Source organism: Botryllus schlosseri, chromosome 3 (genome assembly GCF_051294905.1).
Source record: "Botryllus schlosseri isolate E-star chromosome 3, Bs_hap1, whole genome shotgun sequence".
Lineage (NCBI taxonomy): Eukaryota > Metazoa > Chordata > Ascidiacea > Stolidobranchia > Styelidae > Botryllus > Botryllus schlosseri.
The window spans coordinates 35,203,221-35,222,923 of record NC_137238.1 but is presented as its reverse complement, the minus strand read 5'-3'; the positions used below and the strand labels follow the sequence as shown (position 1 = coordinate 35,222,923).

General features: G+C 39.6%; 1 protein-coding gene across 1 annotated transcript in view; it reads left to right on the top strand.

Annotated features, from left to right (window-relative positions):
* Positions 1-19,703, top strand: part of LOC145436411 (poly [ADP-ribose] polymerase tankyrase-like) — a 57,329-nt gene that overhangs the window by 21,691 nt on the left and 15,935 nt on the right. The window contains exons 23-36 of the mRNA XM_080313757.1: positions 836-1,057; positions 2,658-2,834; positions 3,498-3,647; positions 9,132-9,218; positions 9,285-9,335; positions 10,074-10,235; positions 11,634-11,848; positions 11,930-12,057; positions 12,708-12,924; positions 13,864-14,003; positions 14,076-14,172; positions 15,178-15,331; positions 16,263-16,352; positions 16,501-16,653. Of these exons, the coding sequence (XP_080169883.1) occupies positions 836-1,057; positions 2,658-2,834; positions 3,498-3,647; positions 9,132-9,218; positions 9,285-9,335; positions 10,074-10,235; positions 11,634-11,848; positions 11,930-12,057; positions 12,708-12,924; positions 13,864-14,003; positions 14,076-14,172; positions 15,178-15,331; positions 16,263-16,352; positions 16,501-16,653 (2,043 nt within the window). The remainder of the gene's footprint in view (positions 1-835; positions 1,058-2,657; positions 2,835-3,497; positions 3,648-9,131; positions 9,219-9,284; positions 9,336-10,073; positions 10,236-11,633; positions 11,849-11,929; positions 12,058-12,707; positions 12,925-13,863; positions 14,004-14,075; positions 14,173-15,177; positions 15,332-16,262; positions 16,353-16,500; positions 16,654-19,703) is intronic.

Genomic DNA, 19,703 nt, shown 5'->3' with positions numbered 1-19,703 from the left:
AGCCCTATATAAAATCAACGATAATTACAGTATCGATTTTTTTTCAACTCTTGGAAGCCTCAAAACCTCAATTGTTCATATCTGAGCTTGTTATACACGCAGCAGTTAAGCGGCTTTTTTGCATCGCGTTTTGTGAAGATGATACTCGATAGTTTTTGATATCTATTTGGGCTCTTGTTTGAAATTTTCAGCAAAATGTGTATTTTTCGAAAGCGTTGTATTCGGCGTCTTCAGAGTTGTGTTTTGGGTATTTTTCTCTTGAAATGCGCTCCTCGGGGTCCCGCTGACGTTATTATCTTGAAATTTTCGTAGAGACAAACTTCGAATAGAATATTATAATTGACATTTTCAAAATTCCTGTTGGTATTTTTGGTTAAAATTTTCCTATAAACGTGCATTTTCAGAAAGTGCCATTTTTCGAATTTTACATAATTTTAATCCCGGCGTTTTTTGGCATCTGGATACGCAGACGATGTTTATGTCGCTTGAAATACGCTACTTTTATTCCTTTCTTTAAAATTTTCAGAAAAATGTTTATTTTTCGAAAGTCTTGTATTCGGCATCTTCAAAATTGTGTTTTGGGTATTTTTTGCTTGAAATGCACTCCTCGGTTGTTATTTAAAATTTTCGTAGAGACAAACTTCAAATAAAACCTTATATTTGACTTTTTCAAAATTCCTGTTGATATTTTTGGTAAAAATTTTCGTGAAATTTGTTCTCAAAAATACTCATTTTTCAAATATACCAAATTTTGTTTATCAATTTTTGGCGTCTGGCTCCCCAAACGCCAAAAACTACTGTGCCTGCCTTTATGTAATGCGGCTTGAATTTCCAGATGCCACCCATCGCGATAGCGCTGCTCAAGAACCACCGCGACGTGGCCAACCTGCTCTACTCGTACAACTCTGACATTCATTTCCGCGACGATCGGGGCAGGACCCTCCTGTCCCGCCTGCTGGCAGAGGAGAGGCTGTCCTGGAAGCTGGTCGAGATCGTGCAGTACCTGATTCAGGTCTGCGCCGACGTGAACGCGCAGGACATCCAGGGAATGGCGCCGGTATGTGGTCTGTGTTTTGGGAGTAGCCTACGATATTTATAAATTGCTGTTTCTTCTGAACTGTTTTCTGTGTTTCAGGCATAACTTGACTTGGATTATGTACTAGATTAGTTCTAGTTTGGGTATATAGCAGTGATTCCCAACCGCGGCTCCGATTGACCTCTAAATATGCCACAAAAATACAATAGACGACAGTTGTTGTGTGTTTTTATGAATAGTTATAGTCAATTTCTGTATATGAATGATAAAATGAGGGATATTAGTTATTTCTACAGCCGTCTAAGGCTGCTTCTGAAAAACGGGAGAGATAATTGTTGCAGACTATCGTCTAACGCTTGGATGAATGCCCATCGGACAAGAATATATCTTTGAGTTCTGCTGATCATAGACCTTTATATATCGTCTATGTGAAGAGTAGATTCCGACACCATTTTACTCACATCAAAATAACGTCTCATAATCAAGTATAAATTGCAATAAGTCCAATATTACCCAGCTTGTGCATCAAGTGGTGGAATGTATGAAGAGTTATCAGATAACGACATAGCATGCTGCAGTAATGATGTGCGTTTTCAGTTTATTTCAATGTGCAGCACGCGCCAATCTGCGTCTATCGATGCTAAAATAAACGATGTAGAATCTATAGAAGTATCTATGTGCATTAGGGGTGTTCAAAAATGACTTTTTTCCTCAAATGGTACTGGCTACTTGATAAAATTGTTAGGTTACCTAATTGAAGCCTACACACCAAATATGGTTCAATTCCAGCCAGTAGCCGCATTGCTACAGGAGAAAAAAGTTAAAGTTAAGTTAAATGAAAGTTAAGTTAAATGAAAAATGAATTCAAAATTTTCTGTTCACCCCTTAAAAGTGTTAGGTTGTCTATAGAAACGATGTTCACCAAGTTTGGTTCAATTCCAACGAGCGGAAGCGGAGTTATTGTCGTCGAAAAATTTGGATTTAAATAAAATAGTATTTACGGTGGGCAATTGTTCATTATTTATTATAGTTGTGCCCACCGTAAATACTATTTTACTCAAATCCAAAATTTGTCGACGGCAATAACTCCGCTTCCACTGGTTGGAATTAAGCCAAATTTGGTGTGCAGGCTTCAGTTGGGTAATTTAACAATTTTATCAAGTAGCCAGTAGAATTTGAGAAGAAAAGTCAGTTTTGAACACCCCTAATAAAGAGCTCTCGCATTACGACGTAATAGTATGCTGTAGTAATGATGTGTATTTTCAGTTCATTTCAACGTTTAGCACTCGCCAATCTGCGTCTATCAATTCTAAAATAAACGATGTAGAGTCTATAGAACTCTATGTGCGGGCTTTCGAATTAGCTGGATGGTGAGATCCAGAGGTTGATATGCTAGCTACCTTTAAAATTAGTTATGAGTAGCTTGCTCGAGTGTTTTCATGCGTGCTCTGAAGTTTGAAATGCGTCTCCAACATCCAAAAAGGTTGGGAACCACTGCTATATAGGTTGTAGTATCGAAAATGACGAAGCATACTGAGTGTGACCAATGTATTTTTTGGGCTATATCATGTGACAAAGGTAAAAACTATACGCCTCCCTCTCGTACTCCATATATTTTTAGCTTCACTACCTGGCCTCGAACAGCGTGTGGTCTAAAAACGCGTCGGGTCAGCGCGAGGTTGCAGCCGAGATGCAGGCTGTCAGCGCCCACCTGGCCGAGCTGCTCTTGGAGAAAGGCGCGGAGCTGAATATCACGGACTACAGGGGGAGGCTGCCGCTGTTTTTCGTGGTCGAAGACGTGAGTTTGTGATTTTGTGGTTTGGTTTGTGGAATCGTGTGTCGAAGACTTGGACAGGTAGATAATTCTAGTTGTATAATCGGGACGAAATGTCGTGTAATCAGACTATAATCTAATTTTTGAAGTGTTCCTATCCTCTAGTTTTAATTCTAATCTAATTTGTGAAAGGTTTCTATGCTCTAATTATGATTGAAATGTAATTTTTGAACTATTTCTATGCTGTAATTTTGATTCTAATTTAATTTTTTAGATGTTTCCATGCTCTAATTTTAATCCTAATCAAATTTATGGAAGGTTATTTCCCTCTATCTAATTTTTGAAATGTTTCCTTTCTCTAATTCTGATCTAATCTGTGAAATGTTTCTATGATCTAGTTTTAATTGTAGTCAGATTTGTGGAAGGTTTTTGCGCTCTAATTCTGATTGTAATCTGATTTGTGAAATGTTTCCATGCTCCAACTTCCTGAAAATGTCCAGGTTTTCCCAAATTCACTATAATTCTGATCTAATTTTTAAAGAAGCTTGCTTCAATTTTAATCGCAATCTAATTTGAAAAGAGAACCTGTGTAGCCATCGTTCTGATTCTAGTATCAATTTGGAGAAGCTGAAAAGTATCTAGTCCAAGTCTGGTTTTGGTGCAATTTGATCGTGGAATATATTCCAGATGAACGTGAGACTGGTGGAGCTGCTGGTGCGTAAGGAGACGCATTGCCCGCGTACGGTGAACATGCACGGCGACAACATTCTGCACATGCTCACAAAGTCGTGGGACCACGGCTGCATGGCGGACACCGTGTCGGGACTGGCCGGCAGGGTAAGTCGCGGTTTCCGAACAAGAAAAAATTGAGTGTTTCAGGCCGGGTTTTATCTGAAAAAGTGAAACTATCAGTTGTGAAGCGTCTGTTATTAGCGCCGAATGGAAAACTGGAAACCACGCCTTTCTTAGATTTCCAAGAAATTTTGAAATTATGCGAAAAATAATACTTGTCTATAGCAAACTATAAATACCCGTAATTTTCCATGTTTAATGCGCAAAATTTTCAGTTTTTGCCTTAAAATCGGGGGTGCGTATTATACATGGGAACAACACGCTTGACAAAAATCTCCCTCGGTAAAAAACCTGAAATCACGCCCTTTTTCTTCATGTTTGTTTCCGATCGCGCATCACTTTCAGCCATCGTCGTGCCCCGTAATTCGTATTATTAGTGTAACGCGCTGCCAATTAGCAAGAAGCGCAGCAAAAAGCGTGTTGATACTTAGCGAGAGTCGTCTGCGCAGCACGCGATCTTCTGCTGAGTTGGTTTGTCGTTTTTAGGCCAGCGAAATTAGGTCTACGACAGGCCTGAACAAGCATATCGTGTGCGCAAGATATAATCGCTTTTGCAATTAGTCGCATCTCCAACGGGCCTGGTGTGCCGGACATAACCGGCTTGGCTGCTATCTACTATCGTTTAAAGACAATGCCGTTAATTGTATAATGATTGCTCAATAGCAGCATTGCAAAACAGAATGACATCGTATACTAAATCGCAGCTATTCGTGCACTGAAATGCAAGGCGCGTACTATACATGGGCACAGGCTTTTTCCCAGAATTTGCATGCCATTTTAAGGGTACGTATTACACGTGGGGGCGTACTATACTTGGTACAATGATCAATACAATGATCCTTAGGTCGAATACATGTTATGCGATGATCACCCAAGCAAAGCGCAGGAAATGACTTTTAAGCTCAACAAATTGATAATATGCAACTGCTACATTCGCAGCGTCTACAATTTTAAAACTCCTCTTGGTAGTTTACGAAGTGGAAGTTGCTGTAAGCGAAGTAATTCGTTGAACCGATAAGCGAAATGTGAGCTGTAAGGCGACAGCGTTCGAATATCGATCATTTTTATTATATTCAGATTGGAGTAATTATCATTAATATTATTTTGCTTCATATGAGAGTCACGACTTTTTTGGCTTCAAATAAATCTCGACCGGGGTGGCACCGCGTCGGTCGGTTTGTGCTACATGCTTTGGACTAGTTTAAGATGAAATGACGCGACTCGAGTCACTTTTAAACACTCGAGTCACTTTTGAACACTGGAGCCCTATACATATGCTGAAATTGAAATATACATGGTTATTAGGGCTGTTCAAAAAAAAACTTTTCCCCCTGAATCTTGCCGGCTACGTGATTAAATCGTTGGGTTGGCTTAAAAAACGACGCACACCAAATTCGAACCAATGTTCGCGGATTTCGTACAGTTTGAAAATTTTGAATTTACCCAAAAATGAAAAAAAAAAATTTTTCGAATTATTCTGCAAACCTCGTGAAATTCTTTCGAAATCGATGCAAAACAAATTTGGCTCAATTCCAACCCACAGAAGAGTAGTTTGAGATTTTAGATGATAATTCTTGGATTATCCACCGATCAAGGGTGATCCCGAATTATCATTATTGCTGCTACGGGTTGTAATTGATTCAAATTTGTTTTGGAGGATCGTTTTTGAAACAATTTCATGGTCTTGACAGCGGAATCTGAAAAAAAAATTTCGAGTTTTTAGGCAAATTCAAAATTTTCAAACTGTGCGAAATCCGCGAATATTGGTTGGAATGAATTGAAATTTGGCGTGTGTCGTTTTTCGGGCAACATAACGATTTAATCACGTAGTCAGCAAGGTTTCGGAAAATGAGTTTTTTTTAACACCCCTAATAGGTATCTATCGTGTTGTATGGTTGCTACAATGCTACATACATCCCGTTCTACAATTGAATAGTATATTCATATTGAAATGAACCCGGATATTTTCGGCTGACACTCGTCAGGGGTAATCGTGAACAACTAGTCAGAATTCAAAAGAACCGCGTATATCAACAATCGTAACACAAAATATGACGTCACCAGCACGAAATGTCGAATACGAGAGCGTTCAATGTACTATTGTTAGATGATACACAAACTCTTTTTGTTGACACAGCCTTGGCTGGCGTATTTTGATAAAAGTCGACTCCAAGGCACACAAATGAAAGTGTGAGTGACCCATTCTGCATTGTTTCTAAGCGATAACGGGATTAGAATATTCCATATTTTTCAGTTTTTTGTACGACCATTGCAGAGAACTGCATTGTTACAAACAACTCGGTGTGGTCTTCGCATTCCGATCCAATTGCATTCATCATCTCTTCCAGTCGTCCTCTCATAATATTGAGCGGGTCAAGCTTCGGGTCTGGATATTTCTGCGTCATGTAGCCACCGATTGTCGAGAAGAATCTAAGCAATCCCGCTATCGTGAATTTTCTATCGTAGCTTCCGCCGTTCAGCCGACGCTTCTTTGGGTTTTTGATGTTCTCGAATATTGTGCGATAACGATCGTCGTACGTGTCCACCACTGTTGTACCGACCCCGCAGTTTGTTGTATTCGTACATGGTCTTTCTCCATTGCGAATCTTGCTGCGCAAAGTCGGAAATAATCTCTCCATTTAGTGATTTGAGGATGTTAGGTCCATACATTATCACGACGAGAGCGCCTTTACGACGTAACACCCGGTCACATTCACGTAAAAACCATATCCACCGAGCTTGATGCCGCTGGTATCTGATTATCATGAACAGTTTGAAAACGCACATTCTTATTTTCGCTCGTCCGACGCCTGGCAATCTCTACTTGAGCGTGGCTGCTATCGATTCCCAGCGTATTTTCAAAGGCTGACGCAAATCTGAGAGTAGTTCCTCCCCCGCCGCAACCGACATCCACCATCGATTTGTGTCCAATTTCACTCTCGTTCAGATATTCCAAAATATTTTGTATTAGCTCATCCGAATAATCGATCATAAGGGATTCATACAGTTCAGCCACCTCCTCGCCTTCGAAATTCTTCCAGTCCCCAGACATGTCTACAGCTAATCCACACTAGACCGAGATCTTAAACTTTCCTGTAGTGCGAAATGGGAGAAAGATCACTATAACTCGTTCAAAATGACTTAGTCGGCAGAGAACACGGTAACAAATCACTTAGCTGTACTTGCTCGTAAAGACGAGACATGTAATGCAGAAATGGCTCGGTGACGAATTTGCATCCGTGAAATGATTTTCGCTCCGAAGCTACTGTGATTGAATGGCACAGGCAATGACATCGTTTAACATAAGCACGTTCTGGTTAACTATCTATGTAACATTCAAATATGTTCCGGTTTTTCCGCTGATTTGAGCGACTTTTTTTATGCGTTCAAGCCGTAATGTGAATTACAGGACGTAACTCGCCATGTTCCTACATATCGTTCTTTCAGATTTATTTCGTAGTCACCGTAATTTTCCACGCATTCTCATATTCGTCGCCTGTCACACCGTCCATACTACAAGCCAACATTTTAACGGAAGTGTCGGAACGCTACCCAACAATCGCAATATGAATTGCCGTGTTTGTAATTTGAATTTGTAAACGCGGGCATAACATCACTTTTGATTTGTCAAATGTGCAAACTTCACATCAAGCTCGTTTTAGATTGCTGTAATTTTCCAAGTATATTACGCCCCCATGTATGACACGCACCCTTAAAATGGCATGCAAATTCTGAGAAAAAGCTTGTACCCGTCGGGGGTACGGGGTATTCAATAATGACTTTTTTTTTCGCAAATCATACTGGCTACTTGATAAAATTGTTGGGTTAACTAATGTAAGCCTACACACCAAATTTGGTTCAATTCCAGCCTGTAGCCCCATTGCTACAGGAGAAGGTTTCTATTTATTATATAAAAATAGTTAGAAAAAAAAATTCACCTCAGTAAAATGTTAAGTTGTCTATAGAAACGATGTTCACCAAATTTGGTTCGATTCCAACTGGTGGAAGCGGAGATATTGCCGTCGAAAATTTTGGATTTGAATAAAATAGTATTTACGGTGACCGATTCTTTGTTTGTTTATAACAGTTGTGCTCACCGTAAATACTATTTTATTCGAATCAAAAAATTTTCGACGACAGTATCTCTGCTTCCACAGGTTGGAATTGAACCAAATTTGGTGAACATCGTTCCTATAGACAACGTAACACTTTACTGATGTGAACAAAAAAATGTCAATTTTTTTATTATTATTGTATAACAAATCGAAACTTTCTTCTCCTGTAGCAATGCGGCTACTGGCTGGAATTGAACCAAATTTGATGCGTATTCTTGAATTAGGTAACCTAACAATTTTATCAAGTAGCCCGTATGATTTGAGAAAAAATGCCATTTTTGAATACCCCCTAGTACCCATGTGTAGGGCTGCATTAGGGCTGTTCAAAAACAACTTTTTTTCCCAGATTCCAGCCATTCACTGATTAAATTGTCAGGTTATCCTAAAAAACGCTGCACGCCAAATTTGGTTCAATTCGAACAAGTATTTAAGACTCCGCAGATCTAATTGAAAATTTTAATTTGTTAGGGTAAATTTGAAAAAGAAATTTCAGATTAATCTGTTAACCCCATGAAATTGTTGACTTGTCTTCAAATCGATGCAAAACAAATTTTGCGCATTATACATGGAAAGTTTAGGGTATGTATCGTTTGTTATATAGACAAGAATTTCCGAGAAATCGTTCAAGGCACACCGGTTGAGAACCACTGGACTTTTTCAACTCTACTCGAGTGATATAAAACTGCTCGCATTCATAATATCATAATTTTCCTCAAGTCTTACCAGTTTCTGGCCCTGTTTCCCAAGTGTCGGAAGTATCAGGACTGATAGACGAAATACCAATAATGTGGTGAATTTAATATTCTTCGAAGTTACAATGAAATATCTGCACACCAGATTTGGCTCAGTTCCAACTGGTAGATGTGAACGTGTAGGATTGATTTTGAATTTATTAGGAAAAAAATCGAAATTTTAATAAAATTTTATTGTCATCCCCGTGAAATTATGATGTTGTCTTAAAAAAGACTGCACGTCAAATTTGGCTCACTTCCAACCGGTAGAAGCCGAGTTATTGCAGTTTCAATTTTTGGATTCCAGAATTATGAATGAAAAACTCAAATTACTTCGCTTCTACGGGTTGGAACTGCGTGAAATTTGTGTTGGATCGTTTTTGTGGACAGCTCAACAATTTCATGGGGTTGACGGTGAAATTTGAAATAAAATTTTAAACTCTTGTGTGTTCACAACTACCAAGGCAACCTAGTAACATAATCAGTGAATCCCCGAAAACCAAAAAAAAAGTTATTTTTTAACAACCCTTATGGACAAACTATCTTGGTGTTATAATTATTATGAGTGTAACGCAAAATTTAAATAGTAATTGCCATTTTCATGTATTTTTCCCTTTCGTCAGACCCCGCAGACCGTTATCGAGCTGGCTTCGAGGAGAAATAAGTTTGGGATGACGCCGTTGCTGACGCTGGCTAAAACTCTGGGAGAGGTAATGCGATTTGGTGCATAGTGAAGTGAACTTGCCATGTCTGAATGTTTGGTGTCTTGTGTCCAGGCGACCAAACCAAGTGAAGGAGGCGTCGTCGATGAAGATGACAAGAAATTGGTGCGTTTTTATATCTATTTTTTGAAGTTGTATCAATAGTTTGAAGATAATCGCCAGGGTTGTAACCAAGTCACAAGGCTCCGAGTCGCAAGTCTAGTCATTTTCAATTCACCACCGAGTCAAGTCCGAGTCATGGTATTATGACTCGAGTCTGAGTCCAAGTCATTGTGTTGACTGCTCAGTTTCCAGTTGAAGTCTTGTTAAACCCACTTTTTATAACATTGTTTGGTGATATCGAATGGTTCGCATCTAAAATATACTAATTTTCCTCACTTTGAGCAGTTTCTGGTCGCATTTTCAAGCACCGGTACCAATAGACGGAATCCCAACAGCGTGGTTACTTATCATTCTTTGAAATTACAATGAAATGTGTCGGTCTTGGCCGTCTTGAGTCTTGCAGTGACTCCAGTCAAATCGAGTTATCAGAAAATCGTGACTCCAGTCATTACAACCCTGATAATAGTTCAAATTTTGTATTCAATATTCCACTGTAATTTAATTATCGCGATTTTTTTGGCGATACAATCGTTGATACACAATGTTCTTTCCAATTCTCTACTAGTCGCTGACGATTACCACTGACGAGTGTCAGCCGAAAATATTCTGTCTCATTTCAATATCAAAATATTATATAATTGTATAATGAAGTTTTCTATCTACAAGAAGCACTTGACTTTTTTTACAAGATTCTTATTTATAGAGTGAAAATTTTGTCAAAAATCTGCCTGATATTTACAGAGGCTGTTTGAGGACATGGCCTGCCCGCTGCTGGAAGCTTTGATACTGTATGCGAAGGCCGACATCAACACGGTGGTCGGGAAGACCCGCCGCAGCTACAAGGACCCGAAGGAGGACGGAAAATGCGCCGCCCACTACCTGACCAAGTCCACGTGGGACAAGGTGCCGTGGCTAGAAATTTTATTCGTGGCTCGAATGTAGTCAAACCCAGTCTTTGCCATAGCCATTAGGGTTGTTCAAAAATAACCTTTTTTTCCCCCTGGATTTCTGGGATTCACTGATTAAATTGTTGGGTTGCTTGCAAAAATGCTGCACACCTAATTTTGCTCGAATCCAACTGGCAGATTTGAACGCACGAAAGTTTAAAAATTTGCACAATGCGTACAAACGAAAGTTTAAAAATTTTGAATTAATTATCAAAAAATTTTGGAAATTAAAAAAAATTTCACTATCAACCGCATGAAATTGCTAAGTTGTCTACAAGGACGATGTCAACCATTTTTGCTGATTTCCAACCGGTGGAAGTGAGGTTATTGCAATTGAAAATTTTGGGTGTGCAAAAATAGCATTGACGGTGGCTAATCCCAGAATTACGATAGAAAAACGCAAATGACTTTTACTTCTCCGGGTTGTAATTATGTCAAATTTGTTTTGCATCGTTTTTCTAGACAACATAACAATTTCGTGGGGATGACAGTTAAATTTTCGATTATCTTTTTAATTTTTGAATAATAAATTCAAAATTTTCAAATTCCCGCGTGTTCACATCTAGCAGTTGGAACCAACTCAAAGTTTTTTTTTTATTTTTCAATAATAAATTCGAAATTTTCAAATTCCTGTGTGTTCACATCTACCTCGTCTTTTTCATGTGCAGCGTTTCCAGACAACCCAACACTAATCAGAAGTGCAATTTTTTCTTTCATCTTAAAAAAGGGAAGATCTTGACCTAAAATATCAAAATTTTGACATTTTTTGACCCTAACAAACTTAATTTTGACTTAACGTATGCAAATTGGTTGTTTTCCCACATAATTTTAGAAATAATTATACTACTTATCTACATTTCTGGTTGGAACTGTCTGTCCTTACGAAGTAGTATGGCCTGAAAACTTCTTTGACTCAAAAATCTGACAAATTTTTACATGAAAATCTTTATTTTACCGAAATCTTGCCCTATGAAGAATTCCAGTAGATACATCACGCTTCACGCATTATGGTAGAAATAATTAAAATCTTTTGTAGTACAACGAAAGATACTTTCCTACATTCTCGGGCAGAAAGTGTCTCTGTCCTTACTAAGTAGCTTGCAAAGAATGGAGAAAGAGCGTTCGATAGCAGCATAAGAACCAATATATGTAAGAACCAATGCCCACGCAGTCTTGGTTCAATTAGGCTATTTAGGTACGTTGAGCATAACACCTGGTCAACCTAGTATGATTCACAATGAGCAGACAATGCAACAATGGAGTAGGCCACAATTTTGACTTTATTTTGACATGTCAAAAAAAAATCGCCCTAGTGATGATTATCACGGGATTTAAGTAACTCTCCTGCTTCCAGGAATGCAAAGTTCTCTCCTGTCTACTACGCCACAAGCCCACCCTGGACGTATTGGACGGCCTGGGCAACTCTCCGCTCACCCTGGCCATACTGAACGGGAACTGCAGGGCCGTTCAGCTGCTGCTGGAGGCCGGCGCCCAGCCCAATTTCTGCTCCAACAACAAGAGCCAACAGTATCCCATGGCGCCGTTGATTCTGGCCACGTCCAGGCATGGGTGAGCCATGAAATAACCAATTTATTTAAAATTATTAAACAAAAAAAAAATTATAATAAAATTTAAAAAAATTTCCCCCAGACCCGGTGAGAAGAGCTTGCTGCCGGCGATCCGCGCTTTGCTGCGTAAGATACCCGACATAAAGGCAGTCCCGGCTGACCCGCGAAACGGGAGGACCGCGCTCATGTGCGCCGTGGAAAAGGAAGAAGGTAGCCCCCGCCAAATTTTCCGCCTTTTTACCTTTCGGCCTGATTTTTTTTGTTCAATATATTTTAAATAAATTCACAGCTGCCCCGTGAAATTGTTAGGCTGTGTAAAAGACGACGAATGAATTTTGGGTTTGAAAAATAGTATTTACGGTACGTAATTATGTAAATATAATTATATAATGTTATATTATAATTAATGTATTATAGCTACTCTTATGGGGTAGTCAGTGTGATTGGTAGGAAAACTATGTATTGTTATAATATAATTATTATATTATAGCTACTCTTGTGAGGTAGCAAGTGAAATTGATAAGGAAACTTGGTACCGTATTGTTATATTATATTATAGCTACTCTTATGGGGTAGCCAATAAGATTGATAAGAAAACTATATACTATTATATTATAATTATTAAATTATATCTACCCTTATGGGGTAGCCAGTGAAATTGATAAGAAAACTTTATATTGCTATATTATATTATAGCTAATCTTATAAGATAAGAAAACTATGTCATGACAAGTAGCCAGTAAAATTTGAAATAAGAAGTATTTTTGAAAAACCCTAACCCTCCTAGTTACTGTATGATGTGTCGGTGCCCGATTGGTCGCGGGTTCATTACTCCCGTTTTTTTCTTTTGTCCGGGGCAGAAATGGACCTGGTCAGCGCCCTGCTGGAGAAACAAGCGTGCGTGAACGACAGGGACGTCAACGGCTGCACCGCCCTGCACCTGGCCGTCAACGCAAGCGGGCCCAACTCGGCCCTGTTCGACATACCGGACATGCTGATCGAGAAGGGGGCCAGCCTGACCGCCACCGACGACGCCGGGCGCGTCCCGCTGCATTACGCGTTCATGAAAATCGGGAAGTGAGTTCAAATCCCGTGTTAAATTCGAGAATTAGCATAAATTTATTTCAGTTTAAAATATATTTAATATAATTGTAATTTATTTTGAAAAATAAATATTTCAATTTTCCAATAATCCAGAGTGGAAATAATGGAATTATTGTAATGTTTTGCAAGCTTTTATCGCCAGCAAAGTAGAGTTACCTGTTAAGTTAGAGTTACATGTCAAAAAAAGTCAAAATTAGGTCAAAATTGTAGCGTTAGTTCAAAAATGTCAAAATTTTTTACAAAGTCAAAACTTTTTTGCAACCTGTACTTCGTTTGTATCGTAGATCGTGTCGGTGAACTATTGTTTGACATTTTACAGCTTGTAGCGTACTTTATAGGCCTACCGTTGTAGACGGCCTATTGTCTGCTCATTTTGAATCATAAACGGTCAAATGAAACAAATAGGTTGACACGGTGTTGTACTCAACGTACCCCAATGTCTTAACTGAAGCAAGAGAATGTACGAAAGTATCTTTCGTTGTGCTACAACAAATTTTAATTATTTTAACCATAATACGTGTTGTAACTACTGGAATTCTTCAAAGGGCTCGATTTCGTTGAAATGAAGTTTTTTCGGGCAAAACTACTTCGGAAGGACAGACAGTTCCAACCAGAAATGAAGAGAAGTAATACAATTTTAGGATTTTGTGGGAAAACACCGAATTTGCGTACGTTAGGCCAAAATTTGGTCAAAATTAAGATTTTGAAGGTCAAAAAATGTCAAAATTTAAGATTTTTTTGGTCACATTCTTCCGTTTTAGGGGAAAAAAATTGCCGGAAAATTCGAAATTACAATTATGAAATTTGCGACTTTGCAATTTTTATTTTAAATTTTGAGCTTTTTAAATTTTAAATTATATTTTTTAATTTTTCTCCGTTCGAAATTTGTATAAAATCTTTAATTTTGCTCAGGACTGAAAGCAACAAGTACAACGACCCTATCGAACTTGCCACGCTGCTGACCTCCGGCATGACCGCCAAGGAAATCGACACCCCGGACACCAACGGGCAGACGCCCCTGCACGCCGCAGCCACCCAAGGCGCCATGATATGTAGGGCAGATTTCGGTTTTGCCCCCGGTCTAATATAAGTTTAAACGCTGCGTTTTTCGATTGAAATTGCAGGCAGCATGCACTTGGTAGAGAAAGGGGCCAATATCAACAGGCTGGACCGGGACGGGAATTCTCCGTTGAGTCTGGCGGTAAAGGCGGGGCAAACAAGGTCGGTTCAGTTTGTTAAAGTTCTGTATATTGGAAATGAGTTTGACACCAATTATATTTAAAAAGTATATCTTAAAGAGACAAATAGTCACAGCAACATGGTGATTCGCCTTTCGCTGAAGAAACTAAATGAGAATGACACCCAAAAACAAACACATTCATTGTTGAAATTAAGGCTGAGTGACGCAATTCTGAATCGAGTACCGTAAACCGGGGTAACTTTGGACACTAAGCAGTAAAAGATCTAAACGGTTATTGATGGAAAAGGGTTGCCGCTGGATGTCCAGTTCTTTTTCATGAGGCAACAGTACCACAAGTAGTCTCGATAAAAGGTGGATTCATTTCACTACCAGATAAACTTGACCCAACATTGATTAATTAATGGCGGGGGTCGATGTCGTCAAAATTTATGGCCATTAAACTCCTTACAACCAAACATAGAGGGCATATGATTCATATATTCAAAACTTGGCAGCAGATACCTTTAAGTAGTCTTAATCCATGGCAAAAATCTCAGTGGGCTCACCCTTAGATCAAGACAAGAAAATGAGATGTACAAAGTTATGTACGCACAATTGCAGAGCATCTGTATTTCTGTTCTGTTATCCATTTTGTCGCTGTATACCGTACTGATAGCACGCGACTTTCACCCCGCGTCGCAGACAGCCAGAAATAATGGAAGCTGTGGACCTTGTTGACCTGTTGAGAAATCTTGAGGACGAACCCCCGCCTGCTCGCATTACTAAGAAAAAAGATTGTTAGACGTGAAAAATCTGTTGGTTCGTCATCTCCGCCCCAAAATGCGCCACGATTAGCGGTTTTTAATCAAACGGTTAGCATTCTACGGGATCTCAGCCCTTAGCGGCATGGAGCAGTGCCCGAGTCATTGTGCCCGGTTCTAATTAACGGCACCGTATGCCCACTCGATGTTGTTCTCAACTATAAAAATGCCACGGAAGGTCGCGATTTGTCCTGGTAAGTCACGGTGTGTGTTTTTGTTTTCCAGCTGCGCCGTAATGCTGATACAGAAAGGAGCCGACGTCAACGCCAACGTCATATCGATAAGGGAAGACCCAAGCCTGGAATCGCAACAAAAACTGTGGCAGCTGCGGTCGGCCATCGTCATGCCGATGAAAAGCTCTTGCGATCCCGTCTTTAAGGTGATTTACTGTCTCCGTTATGTTATGTCGCCTCAGCATACGTAGTCGTTGAAAAATAACAGTTTTTCAAATTTCACTGGCTACTCGATAAAATTGTTGGGTCGCATAAAAAAAAACTCTGTGCGTCAATTTTATCTCGATTCCAAGTTCAAGAAGGATTGCTATATAAGAAAATACGTTTTGGATTTATATAATTAAAAAAATGTAAAAATTTTTCAAATTGTACTATCTACCCCATGAAATTGTTAGGTTGTCTAGAAAATCGACGCACAAAAAATTTGGCTAAATTTCAACCCGTTGAAACGGAGTTATTGGAGTGAAAAATTTCCGAGTTGAAAAAATTGTGTTTACGGTGACAAATTCGTTATTATTCACGACAGATCTACCCATCGTAAATACTACTATTTGAAATCTTAAATTTCGAACATCGAGAACTCCGCGTCTACGAGATAAATTAGTCGTTCATCGTTTTTTTCGGACAACCCAACAATTTCACGGGGTAGCCATTACAATTTATTTCGGCTGACACTCGTCAGGGGTGATCGTCAACAACTAGTAGAGAATTGGAAAGAACATTGTATATCAACAATCGTATCGCAAAATATGACGTCAGCAGCATGGAATTTCGAATAAGAGAGCGTTCAATGTACTATTTTTAGGTGGTACACGAACTCTTTTTGTTTACAAAGCCTTGGTGTACAATATTCATACAATGTTCATTCCAATTCTCTACCAGTTGCTGACGATTACCCCTGACGAGTGTCAGCCGAAAATATTCGGGCTCATTTCAATATGAATATACTATTCAATTACTTGTAATTGAGTAGAGAGTTCTACTTGAGCACCAGTTCTAACTGCTTTGGATGTCGTTGTATGTCGCTTATGACCACAACTGAAGGCCATATTTTGAATACTCGATATGCCGTTTTAGGTCGTCGTTGAAAAAGGTTGGCAAGGTGTGACCTATGTCATGCTGGACCGTTTGGAAGTGTGCGGGGTCAAGTATGCCGCGGCTGTTGAGGTGGGTGAAACGCTGTTAGAATATGTACCTTCATGCGACCACAACTAATATAATGCCTGTCGTACATCACATTATAGATAATTCAATGGAAAACAGTATCCAAACTGTATTCTGGTTCGTTTTTGTATTCAAAATTTTCATTGCACAGGCCGCGATGAAGGCGAAGAAGTACCAGGTGGTCTTGTCGCTGTTGAGAAAGCAGAAAGACTCGGCCAAGCTGTGCGAGAAGAACCACCAGAAACAGAACCTGCTGCACATACTCGCCATGAACCGTCCCTGCAATTCCGACGTTCAGATCAAGGTAACGATGAAACCGATTTATTAATTTAAATAAAATAATTTTAAATTCATGAAGGATTTTTTGAATTTGAATTGGTATGCGATGATGTCGAGTCAAGTCGCTCAATTTCAATTTCAAAAACAATAATTTTTTAAATCAAGACTTTCCAACTATTATAGCTTTTCATTCCACATTCAAAGTTTAGTATTTTTTTTATTTTTTGAAATTTTTGATTTGCAATAATAGTATTTACGGTGGGTAGCCCGAGTATAAATAATAATCAAAGAATTGTGAGGTTGCCAACAAAGCATTCAAGAAAATCTCAAATCGCAATATCTTTTGTACCGCTGAAATTTTGTTTTATTAATCAACCCTTTGCAATCGGCTGGCCTCATGACCATAATTTCGCGGCATCCATAAAAGAAAACGATAAAATGCCATCCATATGGCTTGAATCAACGCCCAATATATTGCTGTAAACCTGAAGTAGCCGCGTAGCGGGCTGAGACACTCACATTGCTCAGACGCGAGAGGGGATGGCGTTATGTGAGGAAATGTTTTGTTCTTCTATTTCTCCTGACGTCATGCATACGGTATATTGGTATATGGCCACCTGATTGCCTTCCGCATGAATCTCTGCGTTCCAACGAGGCATTACAAGCTACTATAACACTTCATAGCCCAGCGCAACGATATTGGAAAGGTAGACAGGATAAGCATGACTATAGACAGCGCGCGTCCAGTTCTACATAACATGATAGGCACTGCCCTAGCGACATTGCCTAGATCTTACATGTCTCCATGCTATTCAAGTCTTATCAGCCTCAGTTGCTTATTGTGTGTAACTTGCAACTGCAATAAGGCAGTCGCATGTGAACACATATTGGCTTGTCCTTTTTCGACACTGCCCATATACGCTCGAGAATTCATTGTACACGATACAGTATTGCTTTATTTCACATTATCAATTGGAACTGTCTTCTACAGGGCTAATGTTCCAGGTATGATCGACAGTATTCGTAGAAGCCAACAGTAACTTCGTATGCCATCTAAAACAGATATATGACCGAAATAGCCCAACTCGTGCGCTTATTTGTGCAGTGTTAGGGCAGGTGTCGGCTGTCTTGTACAAAACTAAGCTCCATGATAGGGATATTGATGAATTGGCCAGGATAATGGCTAGCCATATGTACAATTTGCAATTGCCTGAAGCAATTGTGCATCTAAATGAAACCGCAACCTGTCAGGTTCCGCTGCCACGATTTTCATGTGTAAGGTATTGCTTTCTTTCACGTCAATTTAAAACAATTTCTACGAGCTAATCTTCGATATAAGGACTTTCATAGACTGGTATCAACATTGAACAACAACAAGTCATAGCAGATAACTATAATTGGTTATATGACGTCTAGACGCTACAATGGTTCATATTTCAGGCGTTCATTCACGCGAACAACGTTACAAGTTTTTGCGTGTTCAATCTGCGTTTCAATGAGGATATACATTGGTATAATAGGTTATACATGGTCTGATGTATGCGTATTCATAAGAGCTATCCATATAAAACGATTGTAACAGCTATTTTGGATTAAAGAACTACTCCTCTGTGTTAAACAATCGCGGTCTAATAAAGACTACTATACAGCCGGTTCCAAAGGGTTAACTCGGGGTATGCATTACAAATTTTAAAACACTTGCTACATTATAATGAATTAACCTTGCATGTTCATTACATCTTTGGGTGATTGCAATCACTCTGTCGAGATTCTGAATTGCTGGCAATAGGGAAATGAATACGATGACAGCGGGCGCGTAGCCAGCCGAAAAAGAAGGGAGGGTTTCGAATTTTTTGAATTAAGTAATGTAGCATCAATTCATTAGGGTTAAGTACATGCGATGCGTAACTAACGATTTTACAGCATCCTCGTGTTGGCGATTATAGGTGTATGATAAGCTTGTCGACGAGTCGGAAGTGCTGTTAATTAGCGACTCCCTGATCTATTGTGATATTCGTGAACAATGAAATATGCAAGCGTCGAGCAATTGAATACGCGCTTATCAACGCGTCCAATAATTAAACACGCCCGCCCGCTTATCAATGCGTCTTGCATCTTACGTAGCCTCGGCGACGGTTTGCGCAAGTCAAAATGTACGAGTTTTTATTGAATATGTTCTATAATGACGCCGATTTCAGGTGGTTCAAACCAGTTCTCTTTTATAAATCAAGCCTAGTGGACTATATCTCAAGACTAGTGGAAATCAATTACGCATGTACGCACGCGTCGCACATGATTGCGGACATTCGATGTCATTCAGTTACGAGATGTCACTCTTTAATCACAATCGTTAATCAGCATATACTTGATAGCATTTTATCCAAGCCATCGGGAAATAGGAGCCACAGCATGGTAGGCCCAAGACGCGGTAGTTAGGCTAGCGATATCTTTGGTACTAGGCCTATTGCAGATGCCATTCTGTAGGCCAGCGAGGATATCGTGCGCAACAAGCCAATGCAGATGTGATTGTGTAGACCACCGATGATATCGTGCGCACAGGGCCTATTGCAGAAACCAGCCGATTAGGCTTGTTGGAGACGTGATAAATCAGGCTAGCAGCGATTGCGAACGCGCGGCAATGAATGCCCTTGTGTCGCGTTACATTGTGCAGTGCTATGCGCACAGGCGAATCTCGCTTATTGGCAACACTCCTTTCGTTGATTGGCCGCACGCAATACTGATAATACGACTTATTGAATTGCAACCGAGTATTAGCGAAAGAGCGGTCATTTGAAAAGGTCGGGGTTTCGTGTTTAAGGAGGGGGTTTCACGTTTATAAAGAAGGGGGGTTTCGACCCCCGAAACCCCCCCTGGCTACGCGCCTGGATGACAGTAACATGAGATATTTAGTCGGGACATGCCACCGACATTGAGTAGGATATCGTCAAATGCGACACATCTATGTCCATTGATCTGCATTCATTTTTTGATACGTCGTAATACTGTATCTGGTTTCCGGAAAGAACGTAAATATCGCCGTTTATCACGCAGGCATCCACACATTGGCCGATGTTG